At 38.1% G+C, this 22,109-nt stretch overlaps 1 protein-coding gene across 14 annotated transcripts in view; it reads left to right on the top strand.

The window, feature by feature from the left end:
- The window catches only part of ALMS1 (ALMS1 centrosome and basal body associated protein), a 229,282-nt gene that overhangs the window by 195,593 nt on the left and 11,580 nt on the right, over positions 1-22,109 (top strand). For 11 of the 14 annotated variants that reach the window (XR_008522357.2, XR_008522360.1, XR_008522358.1 and 8 more), the window contains 5 exons: positions 15,896-16,016; positions 17,168-17,371; positions 17,685-17,926; positions 18,679-18,862; positions 19,750-19,813. Coding sequence is in view for 11 of the 14 variants with exons in the window: in XM_009237176.4 (XP_009235451.3) it covers positions 15,896-16,016; positions 17,168-17,371; positions 17,685-17,926; positions 18,679-18,862; positions 19,750-19,813 (815 nt within the window). In the remaining 3 variants the exon portion in view is untranslated. Of the gene's footprint in view, positions 1-9,573; positions 9,782-14,173; positions 14,367-15,895; positions 16,017-17,167; positions 17,372-17,684; positions 17,927-18,678; positions 18,863-19,749; positions 19,814-22,109 lie in introns of those variants that run through there. The other 3 variants (XM_054548057.1, XM_054548055.1, XM_054548056.1) reach the window with 2 other exon arrangements.

Here is a 22,109-nt window from a genome sequence, read left to right as displayed (position 1 = left end):
TTGCAAATATTTTCTCCCATTCAATAGGTTGTCTTTCACTCTGTTGATTGTGTCCCCTGATGTACAAGTTTTTAAGTTTAGTGTGGTCCCGTTTGTCTATTTTTGCTTTTGTTGCCTGTGATTTTGGTGTAATGTTCAAAAAATTATTGCCACATTGAATGTCATGAAGCTTTTTCTCTAAGAGTTATATGGGTTTAGGTCTTACATTTAGGTCTTTAACCCATTTTGAGTTAATTTTTGTACATGGTATAAGGTAAGGGTCCAGTTTCATTCTTTTGCATGTGGATATCCAGTTATCCAAGCATCATTTGTTGAAAAAACTATCTTTTTCCCACTGAGTGGTCTTGGCACCCTCGTCAAAAATCATTTGAACATATATGCGAGAGTTTATTTCTGGGCATGTTTTCTTATTTCATTGGTCTGCTTGTTTGTCTTTATGCTAATATCACACTATCTTGATTACTGTTCCTCTGGTAATATGTTTTCAAATCAGGAAGTGTGAATCCCCCAACATTGTTCTTGTCTTTCAAAATTGTTTTGGCTATTCAGGATTTCTTATCATTTTTAATGATTTCTTGCTATTTCCAATCTTTTTTGTTGATTGCTCTGTAATACATGTTTCTTCGAGTTGGTTTTTTGATAACTTAGCAACTATGTAATCTAATTAACTGATATGCTTCAACCACTTTCTCAATCTGTCACTATTAGATATGAAACTATCTATTGGCTCTATCATATGAAAAATTAAGATACTGATTTTACTTCTTCCCACCTATCCCCCACATAATTTTTCCCAACTAACCAATAGTGGTTATATTTTGTGAATTTTGTCACAGCTCATTTATAGTAGTGGTATTACTGCATTGACCAGCTTCTGTTTCAACAATTAGAACATTTTACTTCCATTTTATGAGATCATGAGTTATTTTACATTAATTGTATTTAAATATAGGGTATTTAAATATAAATTAAATGTTCAGGAGTGATCATCTTTTATGTTCTTGCAAATTTGAGACTGTTACCTTTATGTACCAGAACAACTGGGTTGGATATAAAAGTTTTGATTAACAGTTCTTAATTCAAAACTCTGTTAATTTTTCTCCTCTTTTCTGGGTACCAGTATTTAATGTTTCATATGCTTGCTTGCTTGTTTCTTTCTTCATTATTTCCATAGTTTGGAGGGAACAGGTGGTTTTTGGTTACATGGATAAGTTCTTTAGTGGTGATTTCTGAGATTTTGGTGCACCCATCACCTGAGCAGTATACACTGTACCCAATGTGTAGTCTTTTATTCCTCACCCACCTCCCACCCTTCCACCCCAAGTCCCCAAATCCATTATATCATCTTTATTCCTTTGTATCCTCATAACTTAGCTCCCCATTATAAATGAGAACATACAATATTTGATTTTCCATTCCTGAGTTACCTCACTTAGAATGGTCTCCAACTCCACATTGCTGCAAATGCCATTATTTTATTCCTTTTTATGGCTGAGTAGTATTCCATGGTGTATGTGTACCACATTTTCTTTATCTACGTATTGGTTGATAGACATTTAGGCTGCTTCCGTGTTTTTGCAATTGCTAATCATGCTGCTGTAAACATGCATGTGCAAGTATCTTTTTCATATAATGACATATTTTCCTCTGGGTAGATACCCAGTAGTGGGACTGCTGGATCAAATGGTAGTTCTACTTTTAGTTCTTTAAGGGATCTCCATACTGTTTTCCGTAATGGTTATACTAGTTTACATTCCCACCAGCAGTGTAAAAATATTCCCTTTTCACCATGTCCACGCCAACATCTATTTTTTATTATTTTTAAAATCATGGCCATTCTTGCAGGGGTAATGTGGTATCTCATTGTGGTTTTAATTTGCATTTCCCTTATAATTAATGATGATGAGCTTGCTTTTTTTTTTTTTTTTTTTGAGACAGAGTCTCACTCTGTCCCCCAGGCTAGAGTGCAGTGGCACGGTCTTGGCTCACTGCAACCTCTGCTTCCCAGGTTCAAGCGATTCTCCTGCCTCAGCCTCCCAAGTAGCTGGGATTACAGGCAGATGGCACCACATCTGGCTAATTTTTTTGTATTTTTAGTAGAGATGGGGTTTCACTGTCTTAGCCAGGATGGTGTTGATCTCCTGACCTTGTGATCTGCCTACCTCATACTCCCAAAATGCTGGGATTACAGGCATAAGCCACCACGCCTGGCCGATGATGATCATTTTTTCATACACTTGTTGGCCTTTTTTTTTCACCCCCCCCCCCCCCCCCCACCAAGACGGGGTCTCGCTCTTGTTGCCCTGGCTGGAGTACAATGGCACAATCTCCGCTCACTGCAACCACTGCATCCCAGGTTCAAGCAGTTCTCCTGCCTTAGCCTCTGCAGTAGCTGGGATTACAGGTGGAGTAGCTGGGATTACAGGTGCCTACCACCACGCCTGGCTAATTTTTTGTATTTTTAGTATTTAATTTTTTGTATTTGTATTTTGTATTTTAGTAGTGGTTTCACCATGTTGGCCAGGCTGGTCTTGAACTCCCAACCTCAAGTGATCCACCCGCCTCGGCCTCCCAAAGTGCTGGGATTACAGACATGAACCATCGCACCTAGCCCATTTGTATATCGTCTTTTGAGAATTGTCTATTCTTGTCATTTGCCCACTTTTTGATGGGATTATTTGTTCTTTTCTTGATTTGTTTGAGTTCCTTGCAGATTCTGCATATTAGTCCGTTGTCGCATGCATGGTTTGCAAATATTTTCTCCCATTTTGTGGGTTGTTTGCTGATTATTTCTTTTGATGTGCAGGTCCCATTTATTTATTTTTGTTTTTTGTTGCATTTACTTTTGGGTTCTTGGTCATGAACTCTTTGCCTAAGCCAATGTCTACAAGAGTTTTTCCAGTGTTATCTTACAGAATTGTTATGGTTTCAGGTCTTAGATTTAAGTCTTTAATCCATCTTGAGTTAATTTTTTTGTAAGGTGAGAGATGAGGATCCAGTTTCATTCTCCTATATGTGGCTTGCTAACTATCCCAGCACCATTTGTTGAATAGGGTGTCCCTTCCTCATTTTATATTTTTGTTTGCTTTGTCAAAGATCAGTTGGCTGTAAGTATTTGGCTTTATTTCTGGGTTCTCTATTCTGTTCCATTGGTCTTGGTGCCTATTTTTATACCAGTACCATGCTGTTTTGTTAACTATACCCTTGTAGTATAGTTTGAAGTCAGGTAAATGAGGCCTCCAGATTTGTTCTTTTTGCTTAGTCATGCTTCAGCTGTGTGTGCTGTTTTTTGGTTCCATGTGAATTTTAGGATTTTTTTTTAGTTCTGCGAAGAATGATGATGGTATTTTGATGGGAATTGCATTGAATATGTAGATTGCTTTTGGCAATATGGTCATTTTCACAATATTAATTCTAGCCATCCATGAGCATGGGATAGGTTTCCATTTGTTTGTGTCATCAGTGATTTCTTTCAGCAGTGTGTTTTCATTTTCCTTGTAGAGATCTTTCACCTGCTTGGTTAGGTATATTCCTAAGGTTTTTGTTTTGTTTTGTTTTGTTTTGTTTTCAGTTGTAAAAGGGATTGAGTTCTTGATTTATTTCTCGGCTTTGTCTTTGTTGGTGCATAGCAGTGTTACTGATTTGTGTACATTGATTTTGTATCCTGTAACTTTACTGAATTCATTTATCAGATCTAGGAGCTTTTTGAATGAGTCTTTAGGATTTGCTAGTATACAGTCATATCATCGGTGAACAGTGACAGTTTGACTTCCTGTTTACCTGCTTGGGTGCTCTTTATTTTTTTCTCTTGTCTTATTGCTCTAGCTAGGACTTCAAGTACAGTGTTGAATAGCAGGGGTGAAAGTGGGCATTCTTGTCTTGTTCCAGTTCTCAGGGGAAATCCTTTTAACCTTTTCCCCATTCAGTATAATTTTGGCTGTGGGTTTGCCATAGATGGCTTTTATTACCTTAAGGTATGTCCCTTCTATGCCGATTTTGCTGAGGGTTTTAATTATAAAGGGATGCTGAATTTTGTCAGATGCTTTTTCTGCATCTTTTGAGATGAACGTGTGATTTTTATTTTAAATTCTGTTTATGTGGTGTATCACATTTATTGACTTGTACATGTTAAGCCATCCCTGCATCCCTGGTATGAAACCCACTTGACTATGGTGGATTATCTTTTTGATATGCTGTTGGATTCGGTTAGCTAGTATTTTGTTGAGGACTTTTGCATCTGTGTTCATCAGGGATATTGGTCTTTTGGTTCTTTGAAAAGATAAACAAAATTGGTAGACCATTAGTGAGATTAACCAAGAAAAGAAGAGAGAAGATCCAAGTAAGCTCAATTAGAAACAAAATGGGAAATATTACAACCAATACCTCAGAAATACAAAAGATCATTCAAAGCTATTATGAAAACCTTTACACGTACAAACTAGAAAATGTAGAGGAGACGGATAAATTCCTGGAAATATACAACCCTCCTATATTAAATCAGGAAGAAATAGAAACTCTGAACAGACCAATAACAAGTAGTGAGATTGAAACAGTAATTTAAAAAAACTGCTAACAAAAAAAAGTCCAGGACCAGATGGATTCACAACTGAATTCTATCAGACATTCAAAGAAGAATTGGTACAAATCCTACTGAAACAATTCCAAAAGATAAAGAGGGAATCCTCCTTAAATCATTCTGTGAAACCAATATCACCCTAATACCAAAACCAGGAAAGGACATAACAAAGAAACGATTGACTCGCTCTTTCTGTGTTTCTCTCTGCCCCATGCTGTCTCCCCTGCAGTCTCTGCAGTCCAGGCCCTCTTCTCTATGATCTCTTTGCACTCTGTCTGCTTCTCTGTTTTGTCTGCCTCTGCTCCCCCACACGTGTACTTGTGCCCCGCATGCCCCACCTTCGTTCTCTCTGGTTCCCACTGTGTCTGTTGTGTGTCTGTTCTTCTTCTGATTACTCTTTCCTCCCCCACCGTTATCTCTTATGTTATAGCTATATTTGTCTCTGTGCTTTCTCTGTGTGTTTTCACTCTTTTTCTTTCCTGTCTCCCTTCTGCAGTTCTGTTTCTTGGTGTCTGGTTGTCTTCTGGTAGGGGAAAAGGGATAGTTTACTATTGTCAGTACAAAAAGTCAAGAAAAAAGGTCATTCAGCAGTTTTTCTTTATGAAGAAAAAGCTGAAGATGGTGAATGATTTCTCTGTATTTTAGACCTCTCCTTATTTATATTAGCTCATGTTTCCAGCAGGTAGGCAAATAAACAACACAAGCAAACTACCAAACAGAGAGACCTCCATGAGAAAAGAAAACGAGAGCTTTATGTCCAACTAAATGTTTATTAATGTTTCGTATATTTTTGTAAAATGGAGTTCATATCAGACTTTACATGCCTATATATATGAAGCGAAATTACACTCAAAAGCAGCATCCTGAAATCCAAAGCATAAATTTTTTTATACGTTTACAGAGAGTTAAGGTATAAAACTATGTATACATGTTATAATCCAAATATACATATATATGTGTATATATATATATACATATCAATATCACCAGAACAAAATATATGTCATACATAGAACAAAAAACTGAAATTATTATAAAAATATGAATTATGATTTTTTCTTTTGTATTTTTGTCTGTTTTTTTACAAGAAGTATGTTCTAATAAGAAACCATAAAAGTTGTTTTTGTTTAACAGTAATAGAATAAGGTAAGCCAGACTGATAAACACAAAATGTTAGTTATAAGCTTAGAAGGTGAATTCTCAAATTTCTCATTGACTTCTATTTTGGGTATAAAAGACCATTTTGAGCTTCCCAAACTAGTCATAATGAACCCTTCTAGAATTATAGTGAAATAATAGGATTAGAGAACTAGTATACATGGTTTCTGTGTCATGATAAAGTACAGTTTTCTTTTAACTTCCGGTGCCAAGGGTTTAGTTAAATGTACTCCTCAGTTCATGACCCCTCTTTTAAAATTTTATCACCATATCCTATCCTCATTTCTGTCTCCCCATAGGAAACCAGTCTTATGTAAATATCTTTCAGGTTACATGAGTTCTTACAAAATACATATTTTGTAAGTATGCATGAACTTTCATCATATATAAAAGGTATACCATTATTTTTGTTATGTTCACTAAGTTTTGTATTTTCAAAGTCTGCCTACATTGCTGTAAGTATATCTAATCCAGGTTTCTAATTGCATAATGCTCCATGGAGTGCATCTACCCACTTGCGCATGAACTTCTCTATGATGGGCACCCAGGTTGCTGTCAGTTCCCCAGCACCACAGAACATGGCAGTGCTTGTCTTTGTCCATGTCCCCTTATGCATCTGTCTGAAACTGTCTTTAGCATGTATACCCAGAAGTGGAATTCTTGGCTTACAGGCTTGTATACTTAATTTCCTACATTAGTACCAAATTGATTTCCAGCTCATATTCCTACCTGCAGTGCATGAAAATTTGCATTTCTACTTCTCTGCCAATTATTTCTAATTTTTATCAGGACACTAGTAAAACAAGTTTCTATACCATGGGAAGATAGGTGGGTTTTTTTTTTCTTTTTAATGAGATGATGCTTGTCTTGAACATCTAGAGTATCTCTTTAATTTCCATGGGAAGAGAGTTTTTTATATAATTTACAATGCTTTCAACCAGAATACATTTATTTGTTCATTCATCCAAACATAATTATAGAATTGACAAAAGCACAGAGTGACATACTTTAATAAGCTTTTCTCAGATTTATATATATGAGTGAGAAAATATATGGAAAATTTTTATAACAGTACTTAAAAACTTGATTTAAATATCTGGTAAAACTTCATTGTCAAAACACAGCATGCACAGTTGTTCCAAATACCCATGGAATATTTACAAAATTAATTGTACATTAGACAAAATATTGATGAATTCTCAAAGCAGAAGTTTTATAAGTAAGCCCATATTCTGTAACTGTAATGCAGTAAAACTGAACTTAACAACTATAATTTTTAATTTTGCTAATGCTTTAAATTGCATTTCTATTAGGTTTCAGATTTGCCATTTGCATTTCTTACTTTGAGAATTACCTTTGTGTATCCTTTGCCTGTTTTTCTCTGAGGGTTTTTTTCCTGTTCATTTTTGTAAACATATTTGGAGACCACTGTAGTTGCTGTTTTTTAAATTATATTTTATTACTTTTTTTTTTTCTTTTTTTTTTTTTTGAGATGTCTCACTCTGTCACCCAGGCTGGGGTGCAGTGGCACGATCTCGGCTCACTGCAACCTCCACCTCCCAGGTTCAAGCGATTCTCCTGCCTCAGCCTCCTGAGTAGTTGGGATTACAGGCGCGCGCCACCACGCCTGACTAATTTTTTTGTATTTTTAGTAGAGACGGGGTTTCACCATGTTGGTCAGGCTGGTCTGAAACTCCTGACCTTGTGATCCACCCACGGCCTCCCAAAGTGCTGGAATGACAGGCGTGAGCCACCACGCCCAGCCACTTTTTTTTCTTTTTTAGATATGTGGTCTTGCTATGTTGCGCAGGCTGATCTCAAACTCCTGGCCTCAACCAATCTTCCCACCTAAGCCTCCTGAGTAGCTGGGACTACAGGCGTGTGTCGCTGTGCCTGGCTTCCTATTGATTTTTAAGCATTAATTACATTGTGTTAATATTGGAATAGTATTGTTATGTATTTCTTTGTTTCTGTGTTCATGCTAAGAAAGATCTTCCAACCTCAAGATTTGTTTTTAAAAAATTATCCTGCTTTACTTTTGATACTTTTTGAGGGATATGGAAGCTTTAAGCTTTAATTTAAGCTTAAGCTTTTAATCTACATGGAATTTATTTTTGTGTGTATAGGTATAAATTTATTTCCAAATGGTAGCTAGTTGCCAATAAAGATTTTTAAATAAAGTAATGTCAGTAAATTAATTTATTAGAAAAATCTAATGTTCTTTTGTTAAGCTAGACTCCAATCAGTTAGAATTGGTAAGTAACTGCCATGGTTCTTTTGAAATTTCCATTCAAAACAACTGAAATAACATATGGACGCCTTATAAAAATCGACAGACCTGAGGAGGAAATTAATTCTGACTGAAATATGAAGGAGTTTTATTTATTAAACTTGAAGTTGAATCAGATCATCCAAGTGAAAATATCTAACAAGCTACATGGATCTGACCCCATGAGGATATCATGAGTGAGATGAAGATTTTAGAGTCATCCATGTAAAGGTGGTGGTAATTCTCATAGTTATTAAAGCCAAGAGGAAACATATTTGGGAGAATGCAAAGAATAAATAAATGTATAGGGCTACTTCCAGGCTGTAATTTTTCAAAGCTGATAGAAAAACCTTTGGGAAACATGCTGTCTCGCTGTATCTCCCTCTACGAAATTGTATGATCATTTGTCAACCTTCTGGTTTTCCTGTGAGTTAATTGAGTGTTTTACTTCTTGATTCATTTTCTTTCTGTCCAACCCAAAGCCCTACCGTTATCTGGGAAACTTTATTATCCCATTAGAGTTTTTTTTACCTCGGTTGTAATGATCATTGACTGTAATAATTTCCAATGCATTTTAGCCATACATTCTCTTAACTATTGTTTGAATTTTGGATTCACTCAAAATTCTTCGTTCTCTGCAATCTTTACTTCTTCACATACCAAAATAAATTTTTCAAGAACCTGTTATGCAGGCACAGTACATTGCTGATTTTCTGAGGAAGATTTTCCATAGTTTTCTGATCAACCACACTGGCAGAAATAGATAACTAGTTCTAATTTCCAAAAGGTAAGTAATAGATAGTTACCACCTGAGTTCCTGCTTCTGCAGCCTTTTTTCATTAGGAATTAAATGTATGTCAAAGCATTATTTTTTGGACAGACACTTGGTCATTGTGTCACCCCTTGGTGGTGAGTAAATTTTATTGAAAATATACTTGCTGGTTGGTTGACACAGTTCTAGAAACTTTTCACAAGAAAAGACAGTCTTTTGGTGCCATAGACTATATTTCTCATTTTGATTCTGACCGTTGTAGCAATGTGTGTCTCTGGTCCTAAACCTGAGTGATTATAAATGAATTAGCATAAACCTATGCCTCTAAAGGAAAAGCATCTCCCAGCAGACACCTGGCTAGCTGAAGGCCAGCAGTACCAATCCTCCTACCTGAGGAATAGCAGTGTAGGGTCATATCAGAAAACATGGTGCTTTTCCTATGTTGGATATGTTTTTCTAAGATCAATTTCCACCTAACAAGTAATTTTTTAATTGAAAAGCTTTTATTTCTAGGTCTGTCTCATGTCTTTAATCAATAAATATGGGAATGAGTCTCATTTAGTTCTTAATTAAGCTAAAGAGTATACAAAAACCCTGAAACATCTCTGAGATGGTGCATTTACTTTCTATTCTTACTCTTGTATAAGACAGCAGCAGGTGAGTTTGCTCTCATAATGGAAATTAGAAGTAGCCAGCCAGCATATATTTCCTTCCAAGATTGTGTACAACAGAAGGCCTAACCCATGGTGGCTGATAATGTCATTTAATATATAGTCACCTAAATCTTTTATGTGTCAGCTCCATTGCAGAGGACTCAGTGGGCTACTCCACACCCAAGCCTGAGGGATGAGGAGATCATTAGAGGAGATGCGTCAGACTCTCCCACGGACTAAGGAAGTGGACTGTTGCGGTTTACTGACTGCATATATAAATGGATTCAGGAAAAAAAAAAAAAAGTTCTATCCCATGGTGGGTCCTCAGCACAAATTGTGGGACACAAGTGCAGGTGTGTGCATTGTTATTATTGTGAATCTGTGGATGGATTCAACATCACATGGCATGGTTCTGACAGTTTGTGCTTGGCCCAGCTTTAGAGTAGTGCTCCATCACACCTACAGCATCCAGTGCCCACCTCTTTGTTAGGATTGTTTGTTGTTTATTACATGAAAACAACACTGTTTATCACCTTCCAAGGTTGATCTTTTTCTGATTTCTGTAACATAGGAATTGCAGAACTATAGAGTATAAGCTTTTTTCTCCAAACAAGACGTCATAGTCCACATTTTTTTCAGTTGGCTTACAATAAATAAGTGCATTTTATGCCTTTCTTGAAATATTTCCCACGCTGTAAACTTCACCTGTTTAACGTGTACAGTTTAGTGGGTCTTGATATAGTCACAAAATTGTGCAACCATCACCGTAATCTGATTTTAGAACATTTTAAACACCCTCCAAAAAAATCCTGTAAACATTAACAATCAATCTTCATTTCCCCAACCTCCCACCTCTGCCACAGCCTGCAGGCAACCACTAATTACTTTCTGTTTCTATGGATTTGCCTATTCTGGGCCTTTCATATAAATGGAATCATACAGTCTTTCATGACTGACTTCATTCACTTAACATAGTATTTTTAATGTTCATCCACCTCATAGCATGTGCTCATTCCTTTTAATGGCCAAAGGACATTCCATTCTATGAATATACCACATTGTATCTATTCATCAGTTCATGGACATTTGTATTGTTTCTATTTTTTGTCTGTTATGAACAAAACTGCTATGAACATTCATGTAAAAGTTTTTTTAAGGGCTTATGTTTTCATTTCTCTTGGGTATATACCTAGGAGTGGAATTAATCATATGACAACTCTATGTTTAATCATTTGAGGAACTGCCAGACTTTTCCAAAATGACTGCACCATTTTACATTTCCCCCAGCAGTATGTGAGGGTTCCAATTTTTCCACATCCTAGTAAACAATTGTTTTTGCCTCTCTCTTTGATTGTCATCTTCCTACTGAGCTGGATAATTATATTGAGAGAGAATTTATTCTTAGACTTTTCTATTTTTAAATATTTACCTTTTTATAGGCAAGCATTACTAAATGAAAAAGAATTTGAAATGAAAACTGAAACATTCCAAGGCTCCTCATATAATCCAGTGTAATTGTGTGTTTTTTCATACCCTGTGGTGCACACCATGACTGCTTGTGTCCTTTGGAAGTGCAGGATGTTCACAGAACCTCAGACTTGGAAGGGACCATTGGAGTCCTGTGATCCTACCCACTCCCGTCAACACTTCTGCTGCATCTGCACCAAATGACAGGCCACCCTCTAATAGCTCCACCTCTCACTTGCTGCTTATAGGGCAGCCAGTTCTATTTGCCTAAGGCTCCAGTTATCAAAGGCTTTAACTTAGATCCAATATCTCCTTGTGTTGGAATACCTGGCTCTGCTCTCAGAGCTGCTCTCTGAAGGCACAGGAAACAGACCTAGCCCTCTGCCTCTCAGGCCCCCACCTCCTTTCCTGATGTGTTTTTTCTTAGGTCTTCACTCCATGAACTGTTCGATATGGGCTGTGGTTTCTTCTCTCCTTTCTGAGTTTGGCAGCTTTCCTGGGTATAAGTTTGTCGGTATCTTGTTTTTAAATATGTCCCTCTCAGCTAAGCTTGTTGTGCTTCAGGTAGTGAGAGCGTGTTGACCAACACAGCTTATCACCTTCCATTCAGTGGCTGGAGCATGTCTGTGGCCTAACGTGTTATTCCTGTTGAACTCCTTAAATCTTTACTGCCACACCCTTCCCCACAAGTTTTTGTTTTGTTTATTCTCATTTCTTGAACTGGTAATACAGTACAACCACATGGTACAAAATATTTGATCAAGAGTGTCCTTCCTACTCCTGTTCCCCAGCACCCAACACTCCTTCCCAGAAGTATACAATAAAATTTCATCCATTTTAAGTGTACAGTTAACTTTTAGTAAATTTACAGAGTTTTGCAATCATCACCAAAATCCAGTTTTAGAACATTTCTGTCATTACCAAAAGGTCCCTTGTATCTCTTTGCAGTCAATCCTCGTTCCTAGCCCCAGACAACCTCTCGTCTGCCTTCTGCCTCTTCTGGAGATTTTATGTATATAGCATCAGATGTGGTCTTTTGCGTCTGCCTTTTTTTGTTAACATAATGATTTCAAGGTTCATCCGTGCTGTAGTGTGCATCAGTGGTTCCTTTTTGTTGCTGAATAGTAATCCATTTTATGGATATACCACATTTTGCTTATCTTTCAGTTGATGGACATTTGGATTGTTTGATTTTTTTGGATGTGAATGCTGCTATTAATACTTGTGTAAAAGTTTTGTGTGGGCATACATTTTCATTTCTTCTGGGTTTTTACTCAGGAGTGAAATTGGTAGGTCATATGATAGGTTTATGTTTAACTTTATCAGAAATTGCCTAAGTATTTTCCAAAGTGGCTGTATCATTTTACATTCTCGCCTGCAATGTGTGAGGGTTTCGGTTTCTCCACTTCCTTGTCAACACTTGCTATTGTCCACCTTTTTACTTATAGCCATTCTAGTAGGTATGAAGTGCTATCTTACTGTGAGTTTAGTTTGAATTTCCCTAATGACTGATGATGTTGAACATTTTGTGTGCTTATTGGCCGCTCTTATATCTTCTTTGATGAAGTGTCTTTTTAAATCTTTTCGCCCATTTTAAAATTAGGGTATCTTCCTACTGAGTTGAAAGAGCTCTCTGTATACTCTGGTTACAAGTCCTTTGTCAGATGTATTTTTTGTAAATAATTTTTCCCAGGCTGTGGCTTTTGAAGTGCAAATGGTTTTAATACAGTAATGATGAAGTCCCGTTTAAACTGTTTTTCTTTTATGGATTGTGAATTGTACTTAGGGTGTTATATTCAAGAACTGTTTGCCTAACCAAAGTCACAGAGATGTTCTCCTATGTTTTTCATTAAAAGTTTGTTTTAATTATTATGTTTAGGTCTACAATCCATTTTTAGTACATTTTTTGTGTATGGTATGTTGTCTAACTTCATCTCTTTGCATAGGGATATTTAATTGTCCCAGCATCATTTGTTCAAACGAATATTATTTTCTCCAGTTGGTTGCTTCGGCCCCTTTGTTGAACACTAATTGATTACATACATAAGGCTTCATCTGGAATTTTCATTCTGTTCCATTGATATGTCTATATCTTTTTTTTTTTTTCTTAAGACGGAGTCTCACTCTGTTGTCAAGGCTGGAGTGCAGCCTTGCCTCCTGGCTCACTGCAACCTTTGCCTCCTGGGTTCAAGTGATTCTTCTGCTTCAGCCTCCCAAGTAGCTGGGACTACAGGTGCACGCCACCACACCCAGCTAATTTTTGTATTTTTAGTAGAGACTGGGTTTCACCATATTGGCTAGGCTGGTCTCGAACTCCTGACTTCGTCATCCTCCTGCTTTGGCCTCCCAAAGTGCTGGAATTACATGCATGAGCCACTGTGCCCGGCCAATCTATATCTATCCTTATATCAATACCACAATGCCTTGATTGCTATAACTTTATAAGATTTGAAATCAGGAAATATAAGTCCTCTACCTCTCTCTTTTTTTTTTTTTTTTCCCCCAGTAACTTTTGGCCCTTGTGGTCCTTGCCATTTCCACATAAAGTTGAGATCACTCTGTAGATTTATTGAAAAATGCTTGCTGGAATTTTGATAGAGATCGTGTAGAATCTACAGATTAATTTTGGGATAATTGCCATCCTAACAATTTTGAGACTTCCAATCCATGTATGGTGAATGTCTCACCATTTATATTGACCTCTGATCTCTCCCAGCAATGTTTTCTAGTTTTTAATGTGCAAACCTTACACTTCTTTTGTTAACTTTATTCCTAAATATTTTATTCTTTTTGATGCTATTGTGAGTGAGATAGTTTTCTTAATTTTATTTTCAGGTTGTCACTTGCTAGAATATAGAAATACAATTTTTTTAATCTTATTGATCTTATATTCTGCAACGTGGGTAACCTTGGTTATTCTAGTTCTTTGAGGATTCCTTAGTATTTTCTACGGAGAAGATCATGTCATTTGTAAATAAAACCAGTGTTACTTCTTCCTTTCAATCTGGATTCTTTTCTTTCAGAGACATTTTATAAATAAAAAAGCAAACACCTACATAGACTTTTTTAGTACCTAACATGCTTTCTTCCCCTCTTTTATAGCTGCAGAGAAGGTATAATGTATTTCATATCAGTCACTTCTTTTTCATGTTCCTTTTTTTAAGGAGAAAATAAAAAATTTTTTTTAACATCATGGTAGTCTCTAGTTTTATATTAGTGTTTTATATTTTACCATCTAAATCATCTTTCTAAAATGCAGATTTTGTTTCCTTTTCTAGATGGGGAAACTGACACAAAGAGGTTGTGGCTTGCCTAAGTAGAGACCGCTAATAAAGGGAAGACCTGAAACTGGCCTAGCTATTTGGAATCCTGACGCAGAGCTTTTTTTTTTTTCTGCATCAAAGTTGCTGCCATTCCTCCTGCCTAATGAGCAGGCCTTTACAATTGCCCCTACTAAACATGCTCTGATTTAGCCCATCATTCCTGTTATTATTTGGGATCCTGACAGAGGCTCTCTCTCTGATGAGTATTGTATGTAAATTCTCCTGCTTTCCATATCTGAGACATTTATGTGTAAAATCTTAAGAAGGAATAGCCAGCACCAAACCCAGTGATTGCACACGGTAATTGGTTAGTAAATATTTGTTGTCAAATGTAAGATGTACCACTCAGTAAAGACATCTCTCTGTTTTGAAATTATATTTGGATAAGGTTGGTTCGGTCAGTTATGATTCTATCAACTTGTGTTATCATCCAACCCATATAACTCCATCTTGCCCTCAAAGATGCTATGAAATGTTCTGGCATTTTGTTCAAATCTAGGTATGGTATGCTACATATTCTTTTGGTTAGCCAGTAAAGTGACCTTATCTACTAGAGAAAACAAGGCTAACCTGGCAGGGCATGCTCTGCCTGCCTGACTGAGCCTGGCTTAAATCTGCTCATCTTTTTTTTTTCACCATTTCCGTGCAAATTATCTGATTCGTGATGCATCCTAAATTTTACATGTCATCAGTGTTCAGCCCACTAGTTTGCAATGCCTACCTTTCCGAAGATCAAAGTATTTCCTTTCTTCAAGTGTCTAACATAGATCTACTCACTACAATTCTGTTACAAGTTTCTTTGTGACTCTGGAATATGGTTTATCTAGTTCAAGGGATCAGATATGCTCAGTTTCCTATCCTCACCCAGGCTTTAATTTACCTCCACCAGACCTGCCTAAGTAGAAAATTCCCTAATATTTATTCAAAATATAGATGCCCAGACCCCTCCCCTAGAGATTCCAATTCATTATTCTGGGTTAGCCTCCCTCTGTCCTTATTAACGATGGAGATATTAACAATGAACAAGTTTAAGAAGTACTATTTTACACTATAGTATTTGTTCAGCTATATCTTGTTAATCATTTTGTCATCCACCAACATTCCACCATCAGCTGCAATCCCTGAAATTGCCTTCATTGCTCTACTTGCTCTGAACGTAATTTAAAAGGCCTTTGGGACTCTCTAATACTTTTTGCAATACTCTACTCATCAGGATGTCTCATGAACCTTGCAGGTCTTTGGTGTTTGTCTTAGTATACGTGTCTGAGTCACCTCTTAGTTGGAGAGCACTCTCTTCAGTTCATCACTCTTTTCAGCTGTCTCCAGGCCTCTTTATCTCACATGAAAATCATATGCAGGTGTCACTTCAGAATTTCATTCTGAAGATGCATCAGACTAATGTTTGGCTAGCATTCTCTTCAGAGTTTTCCCAAGCCCAGTGAAAATAACCAGGCTTTTTTTGTCTTACCACCTTATAACAGCTTAAGTCCTATCCAACTACCACATTCTCCCTATCACAGATACAAGGCAGCAAATTCACAGTATCTCAAGCTTCCTCTAAATGCATCTCAACAGTTTGAATTGGATTAGAAAGAGGACTTGTTGGTTTGCTTATCCTGTGGGTAACTGTGACATTGACTGCAGGTAATAATAACAAGATCTCTTTTATTTTTCTAGGTAGCAAACCATGTGATTTCTTCTGACTCTGTTTCCTCTTCTGCCAGTAGTTTCCTGAGATCGAACTCTACTTTTTGCAACAAGCAAAATGTACACATGTTAAACAAGGGCATACAAGCAGGTAATTACTTGAATCTAAACTTTTTCATTGAAATACATTGAAATGGCTCTTAAACATATAAGATACTCAACCTCAATCATAATAAAGGACATGAAGATAAAACTATATCCAACTGCCAATTTTCATCTTATCAGATTGGCAAAAATTCAAGTTTGATGGCAAGTTTGTGGGCAAGAGTGTAGGGAAGTGGGTTCCCTTGTATATTCCAGTGGGAGTAGTTGGTTCCCTGTGAAAGGCAATTTGACAGTTCCTATCAAAATCACTTTCACTCAGCATTTTTACTTTTGAAATGTATGCTATAGATATACTATAAATATGTGGAATTTAACCTATAGATACACTTGCATATGTGCAAAACAGTGTACAAAATTAACAAAATTGTTTATAGCAGGAGATTAAAATGAATTTAGGTGTTACTCAATAGCTGAATGATTACATAAATTATTGTATATCTAGATAATGAATGAAATTCTACATAGAATGAAGAAGCTCTCTCTGTACTAACATGGAAAGATCTCCAGGGCATATAATTGATTTTAAGAAAACGTACAGAACAGTATATAGCATACTACAATATGAATTTTTTTTAATAACAGAAATAAAGGAGGGAAGAGAATTGCTTAAATGTGCAAAATGAATTCTCTGGAACCATATGGGGTTGTGAACAGAGTAAATGGAGACCAGAAGTAGGAAGGAGGATTTTTAGCTATTGCCTTTCTATACCTTTTGGTTTCATAAAATAAAAATAAATAAACTTTCATCTTGATTGGTTTCTTCCCTTCAAATCCTGTCTTTACTTCTGTCAACCTCTTCCTTACCTGGGTGACTACCAAAAGGACTCTAAGTATTTATTGTCTTTCTGACTTGGGATCAGAGTTGAAATCCTTTACCCTTTGAACCCATATTTGTTCTTCTTTCCCTCTAATACCTAAAATGACTTACAAATAAAACTCTTTCTTTTTTCTTCTCCCTCTTTTTCCCTCCTACTCTCCCCTGTCCTTCCTTCTCTTCCTCTCTCTTCCCATCCCTCCATCCCACACAAAGGGATTGTATTTTTGAAACATTAAAAAGGGTTCATGTACTTACTTGAATAAATCTGTCAATTCAGCCTCAAGGTTACTCCCAGAGACACCTATGATCCTTCCCCTCAGGTAACTTGGAGATTGTGAACGGTGCCAAAAAAAACACTCGAGATGTTGGGATAACTTTCCCAACTCCAAGTTCCAGCGAGGCTAAATTGGAAGAGGACAGTGATGTGACTTCTTGGTCAGAAGAAAAACGTGAAGAGAAAATGCTCTTTACCGGTTATCCTGGGGACAGAAAGTTAAAAAAGAACAAGAAGAATTCCCATGAAGGTCAGTTTCTCATTCCAGATCTTGTAGTAGAGAAACTAGTGAATTTCAAGTCCCCTGCGATGCTGACTCTGTGTTTCCAAATGACTCTATGTGGCCCCCACCTACCCCCAGCCACCACCTTGTCAAGTTTTCAAAGTCCAGCACTGCAGTTCCACAGTCATCCCTGCAGTGGAACCAGACTCAAGGGCAGCCTGTGGCTGCTGACAGCTGAGATCCCTAAGAGTCTGTATTATATGCATGTCCTTGTTGAGAGCTGGGTGGGGCTGTAAAAAAGTGAAAAATCTGTTTTCCTTCTAAAAACTATTTCCTGTAGGAGTTTCCTGGTTTGTTCCTGTGGAAAATGTGGAGTCTGGATCAAAGAAGGAAAATGTACCCAAGACTTGTGGCCCTGGCATCTCCTGGTTTGAACCCATAACCAAGACCAGGCCGTGGAGGGAGCCACTGCGGGAGCAGAACTGGCAGGGGCAGCACCTGGACAGTCGGAGCTCCCTGGCAGGCCCAGTAAGAGAGGATGGCAGAGACCTACTGAAGCCATTTGTGAGAGCAACCCTGCAGGTGCAGTGATGCTGACTTAACTTTAGCCCTATGTGTAGGGAGAAGGGCAAAGCGCAGAGAAGCTGGCTCTGTCACTTGGCGAGTTGAGGTGTAAGCCTGAGACCCTCTTTTCAAGCACCTCCACAGTTCACCTGTTTTCACACATGAGGGCTGGGTTTCTAATCATCCATCAAAGGCTGCCTTACTCTTAACCATAGATGGTGCATCACCCTCAGGATCTGGGGACAAGGCCACAGGAGGGAGGATTTGCAGCTCTGCTTATTGGGCTTGTGGCTCCCTGTGTGTGGAGGGCCCGGAGACCTGACGCTTGTGCAGCCTCATGCGTGTTCCTCCATGTCCGCAGCTCCTGTTTCTGCTCCATGTCGGATTTAAAGGAAACCAAGTCTCTTCTGATATGTCCCTTGGGGGATAAAGGAAATGTTATTAATGATGTATTTGTTTGAATAGATCTTTAAAATAGCAGCATGGGCAGAGCTGTATTGCGTTGATGTTTCAGAGAGTTGTAATCGCCATAGTCTTAGTTCCTGGCCTATGCTGAAGGCATATATTTGATCCCTACGGATTCCAAGCTGGAGCTCTCCCCCATAGAGAGGTGTCAGAGGATTCTTCAACTCTAGATATTTTCTCGGCATTTGAATCAGGCTTCCCCAAACCTCTTGGGCAGGTGGCGTGTTTCCAGGCATATGGAGAGTAGATTGCATCATTAATCTGAGGCTGGGCATTTTCTCTTTTTTTTTTCTCTTTTTTTTTAGGAATCGCTTCAGTTTCACAGACCTGACTTCATCTCCCGCTCTGGGGAGCGGATAAAGCGCCTGAAGTTAATAGTCCAGGAGAGGAAGCTTCAGAGCATGTTACAGAGCGAGCGGGATGCACTATTCAACAGTGACAAGGAACGGCAGGGCCACCAGAATCGCATGCGCCCGCTGCCCAAGAGAGGTATGCCCTTCCCGTTCACTTTCCTGTGAGTGGAATAGAGAAGGCAAGGTCTGCTGCTGTGCTGCAGAGCCCTGCTAAAGGCCAGGCCAGGCCAGTTACCTGGGCAGACAGCGACCTTTTGCTTGCCAAGACTCAAACCTTCTTAGCTAGCAGAACCTCCCCAACTTAGCCGTCGGCACATTCATGATCCAAGTAAGCCCAGTTACTTTCGCCCTGTCACTGCATCTTAAACCAGCCCTGTGTCTGTGAGCAAGTTAGTTCCAAAAGTATATTGATTTTTCCTGAAAAGATGGGGCTGATTCCAGGCTTCCCTACCTCTTAGGATGGTAATAATAATAATAATAATAATAATAAAAAACACATAGTCCTTACGTCTTGCCCAGGCACTGTTCACATTAGCGCTTACAACACCCTCAGTAGGTACCATTAATATATCTACTTTATAGTGAGAAAACTGAATCAAAGGGAGATTAAGTATCTCTCCCAAGATGACATACCTGGTAAGTAAAAGCTAAGATTTGAACCCAGGTGCCCTCCTCTGGAGTCTGCATTCTTAACAATTATGATAACCAGATCTTGATAAAATAATGAAAGCTGTGAAAACTACAAAGCACTACCTAATTCTTTCATCCAACCTTACCTAGAAACTGGCCAATTTTTTAATTCAAAGCCTAGTCTTTGCTACAGAGTGTTATGTCCTTAGGGCCTTAGGCTGCTGTCCCTGTTACCCTAGTTTAACCCTGGCTTGCCTTGGTCATTGCTCCCCACTCAGTCTTGCCAGCTCAGGGTAGGGGCACCAAGTCCTAGCAGCTCCCTCTCCCAGCTCTTGCACCATACCCTCTGGGTTAAGTCACTGTCCACTGAAAACCCTTTCTTCTCTTGCTTAGTCTTCCTGGCTATCCAGAAGAACAAGCCTATCAGCAAGAAGGAAATGATTCAGAGGTCCAAACGGTAAGACCAAGAAAACAAGAGTACGTATACAAGTGTAAACCAGGCCACCGAGTGGTCAGGAGCTCTGGCTTGCACCTAGAATAAAGGCATTATGCTCAAGTTTAAACATTATGAGAAAGTTGTGAGAATCATTTCTCACTTATGGCACTGGAAAAAAAAATAGCACATCATGGTATGAATGACTCATATGCAAAAGATGAAAAACTGCTCACTAATGTGCATGTCTTAGGCTCCTCTTTATTAGAAACCTAAATGTAAATAAAGAATATTTTAGGCCAGGTGCGGTGGCTCAAGCCTGTAATCCCAGCACTTTGGGAAGCCGAGGTGGGCGGATCACTTGAGGTCAGGAGTTCAAGACCAGCCTGGCCAACATGGTGAAACCCCGTCACTACTCAAAATACAAAAATCAGCCCAGTGTGGAGGTGCAAGCCTGTAATCCCAGCTACTCAGTAGGCTGAGCCGGGAGGATCCTTGAACCTGGGAGGCAGAGGTTGCAGTGAGCTTAGATGATGCCACTGTACTCCAGTCCGGGTGACAGAACGAGACTCCATCTCAAAAAAATTTAAAAAAGATTATTTTGAAATAAAATTAAATATGTATTTGGGCCACACCTTTTATTTTAGCAATCCCGTTTCTAGGAATTGATCCAATAGGGTGAGAAAGAACAGTGTTCTCCAGAACACATTAAGTTAAACTTTTTTAAAAAATTAAATTTTCGAAGCAGGTGAACACTGTTACCATTTGTGGTCTTTAAAAATAAGTATTTGTACCTATGTAGATGTGTATACTTTTACATGTATAGAATATTTCTGGAAGACAGAAAAAAGTGATAATACTGAGTGCCTTTGGAAAGGATAACTGATGTAGTAGATTTTTTGACTTTTTATAATTTTTGAATTTTGTGCCATGATGAACGAGCATTAGCTAGTCATTAATTAATTCATTTGAGTGTTGGATGTGGTGGTACATTTCTGTAATCCCACCTACTCAGGAGTCTTAGGTGAGAGAATCTCTTAAGCCCAGGAATTTGAGACTGCAGTGAGCTATGATCACACCATTACCCTCGGGCCTGGGTAACAGACTGAGACTCTGTATTCAAAAAATAATAAATAACATTTTAAAAAATTAATTCATTTCAGATATTCATATATTGATCATGAGAATGCCAGAGAATAAGTTAAGGTTGACGTTTTTAGGCGTTCTTTGGAGACTTGCTTTAATAAGAATAGTCTCTTAGTTGGCATAATGCTTCTGCAGTAACGGTACTTTAAAACAGTTTATCTCATGGACTTTAAGCATTCCTCTTGAAATCTTGTTTTTATTCTATCTAGTCAGCCCTTATAGGCAATCCAAAGGGATGCTTTAGTGCAGTCGTTCTCAGAGAGTGGTCTGTGGTGTCCTGGAAGTTGCTGAGACCCTTTCAGGCGATTTGCAAGGTCAAAACTAATTTCAGAATGACACCAGGATGTTCTGTGCCTTTTTTGCTGTGTTGGCTATTTGCACTGATGATGCAAGAGTACTGGGAGAGGAGTAAAACCATTGGTGTCTTACCACTATTCAAGACAGTGGCACCAAACTGTACTAGTCTAGTAGGCATTGTATCCTACACAGCCTCCCACCAGGAGTGTGGTGGAAGAACAAGGAAGCAGTGTAAATGGAGGTACACAGGAAGCACTTCCTTAGCACAGTGAAAGATGATGACTGTTTCAAGGAAAAGCACTTATGCCATGGTTTGTGTCGTGAGCTGAACCAGCTGCCTTTTTCCTGGAACATGACTTTTACTTGAAAGAGTAACTGACAGAAAACCAATTATTCTGACTTGTGTTTGTAGCAGACATTTTCTTGAAAATGAAGAAGTGAGTCTGTGACTTCAGGAAAATGTCTGACAGTATCTGTTGCCAAAGAAAATGTGAGTTTTCAAGCCAACAATAGAATTCTAGAAAACTTGTATTCACCACCATGGGCTTGATGACCTCTTAGTACTTAGACCTTTCTGATGAGATAAGCAGTGACATTAACAAATGTGATGTTTTTCATGTTATCCAAATACATTTGTCAACATTTGGAAGATCTGCATAACTCCCCGGACCAGGATTTTCCAGATGATTATTGCTTTTTGTTGCAAAATCAGGGAATAGATAGAAGATTCATTGAAATAGTACAAGATAGACTGATGGATTTTTATGTAACAGAATAGGAAACATTTACTGACATGTTTTCAGATTCCACCTTGCAACTAATTTTTAAGAAACTACCACTTGTCAGCTAGGCACAGTGGCTCAGGCCTGTAATCCCA

Source organism: Pongo abelii, chromosome 12 (genome assembly GCF_028885655.2).
Source record: "Pongo abelii isolate AG06213 chromosome 12, NHGRI_mPonAbe1-v2.0_pri, whole genome shotgun sequence".
NCBI classification, from domain to species: Eukaryota; Metazoa; Chordata; class Mammalia; order Primates; family Hominidae; genus Pongo; species Pongo abelii.
This window is presented reverse-complemented; position numbering and strand designations above follow the sequence as displayed.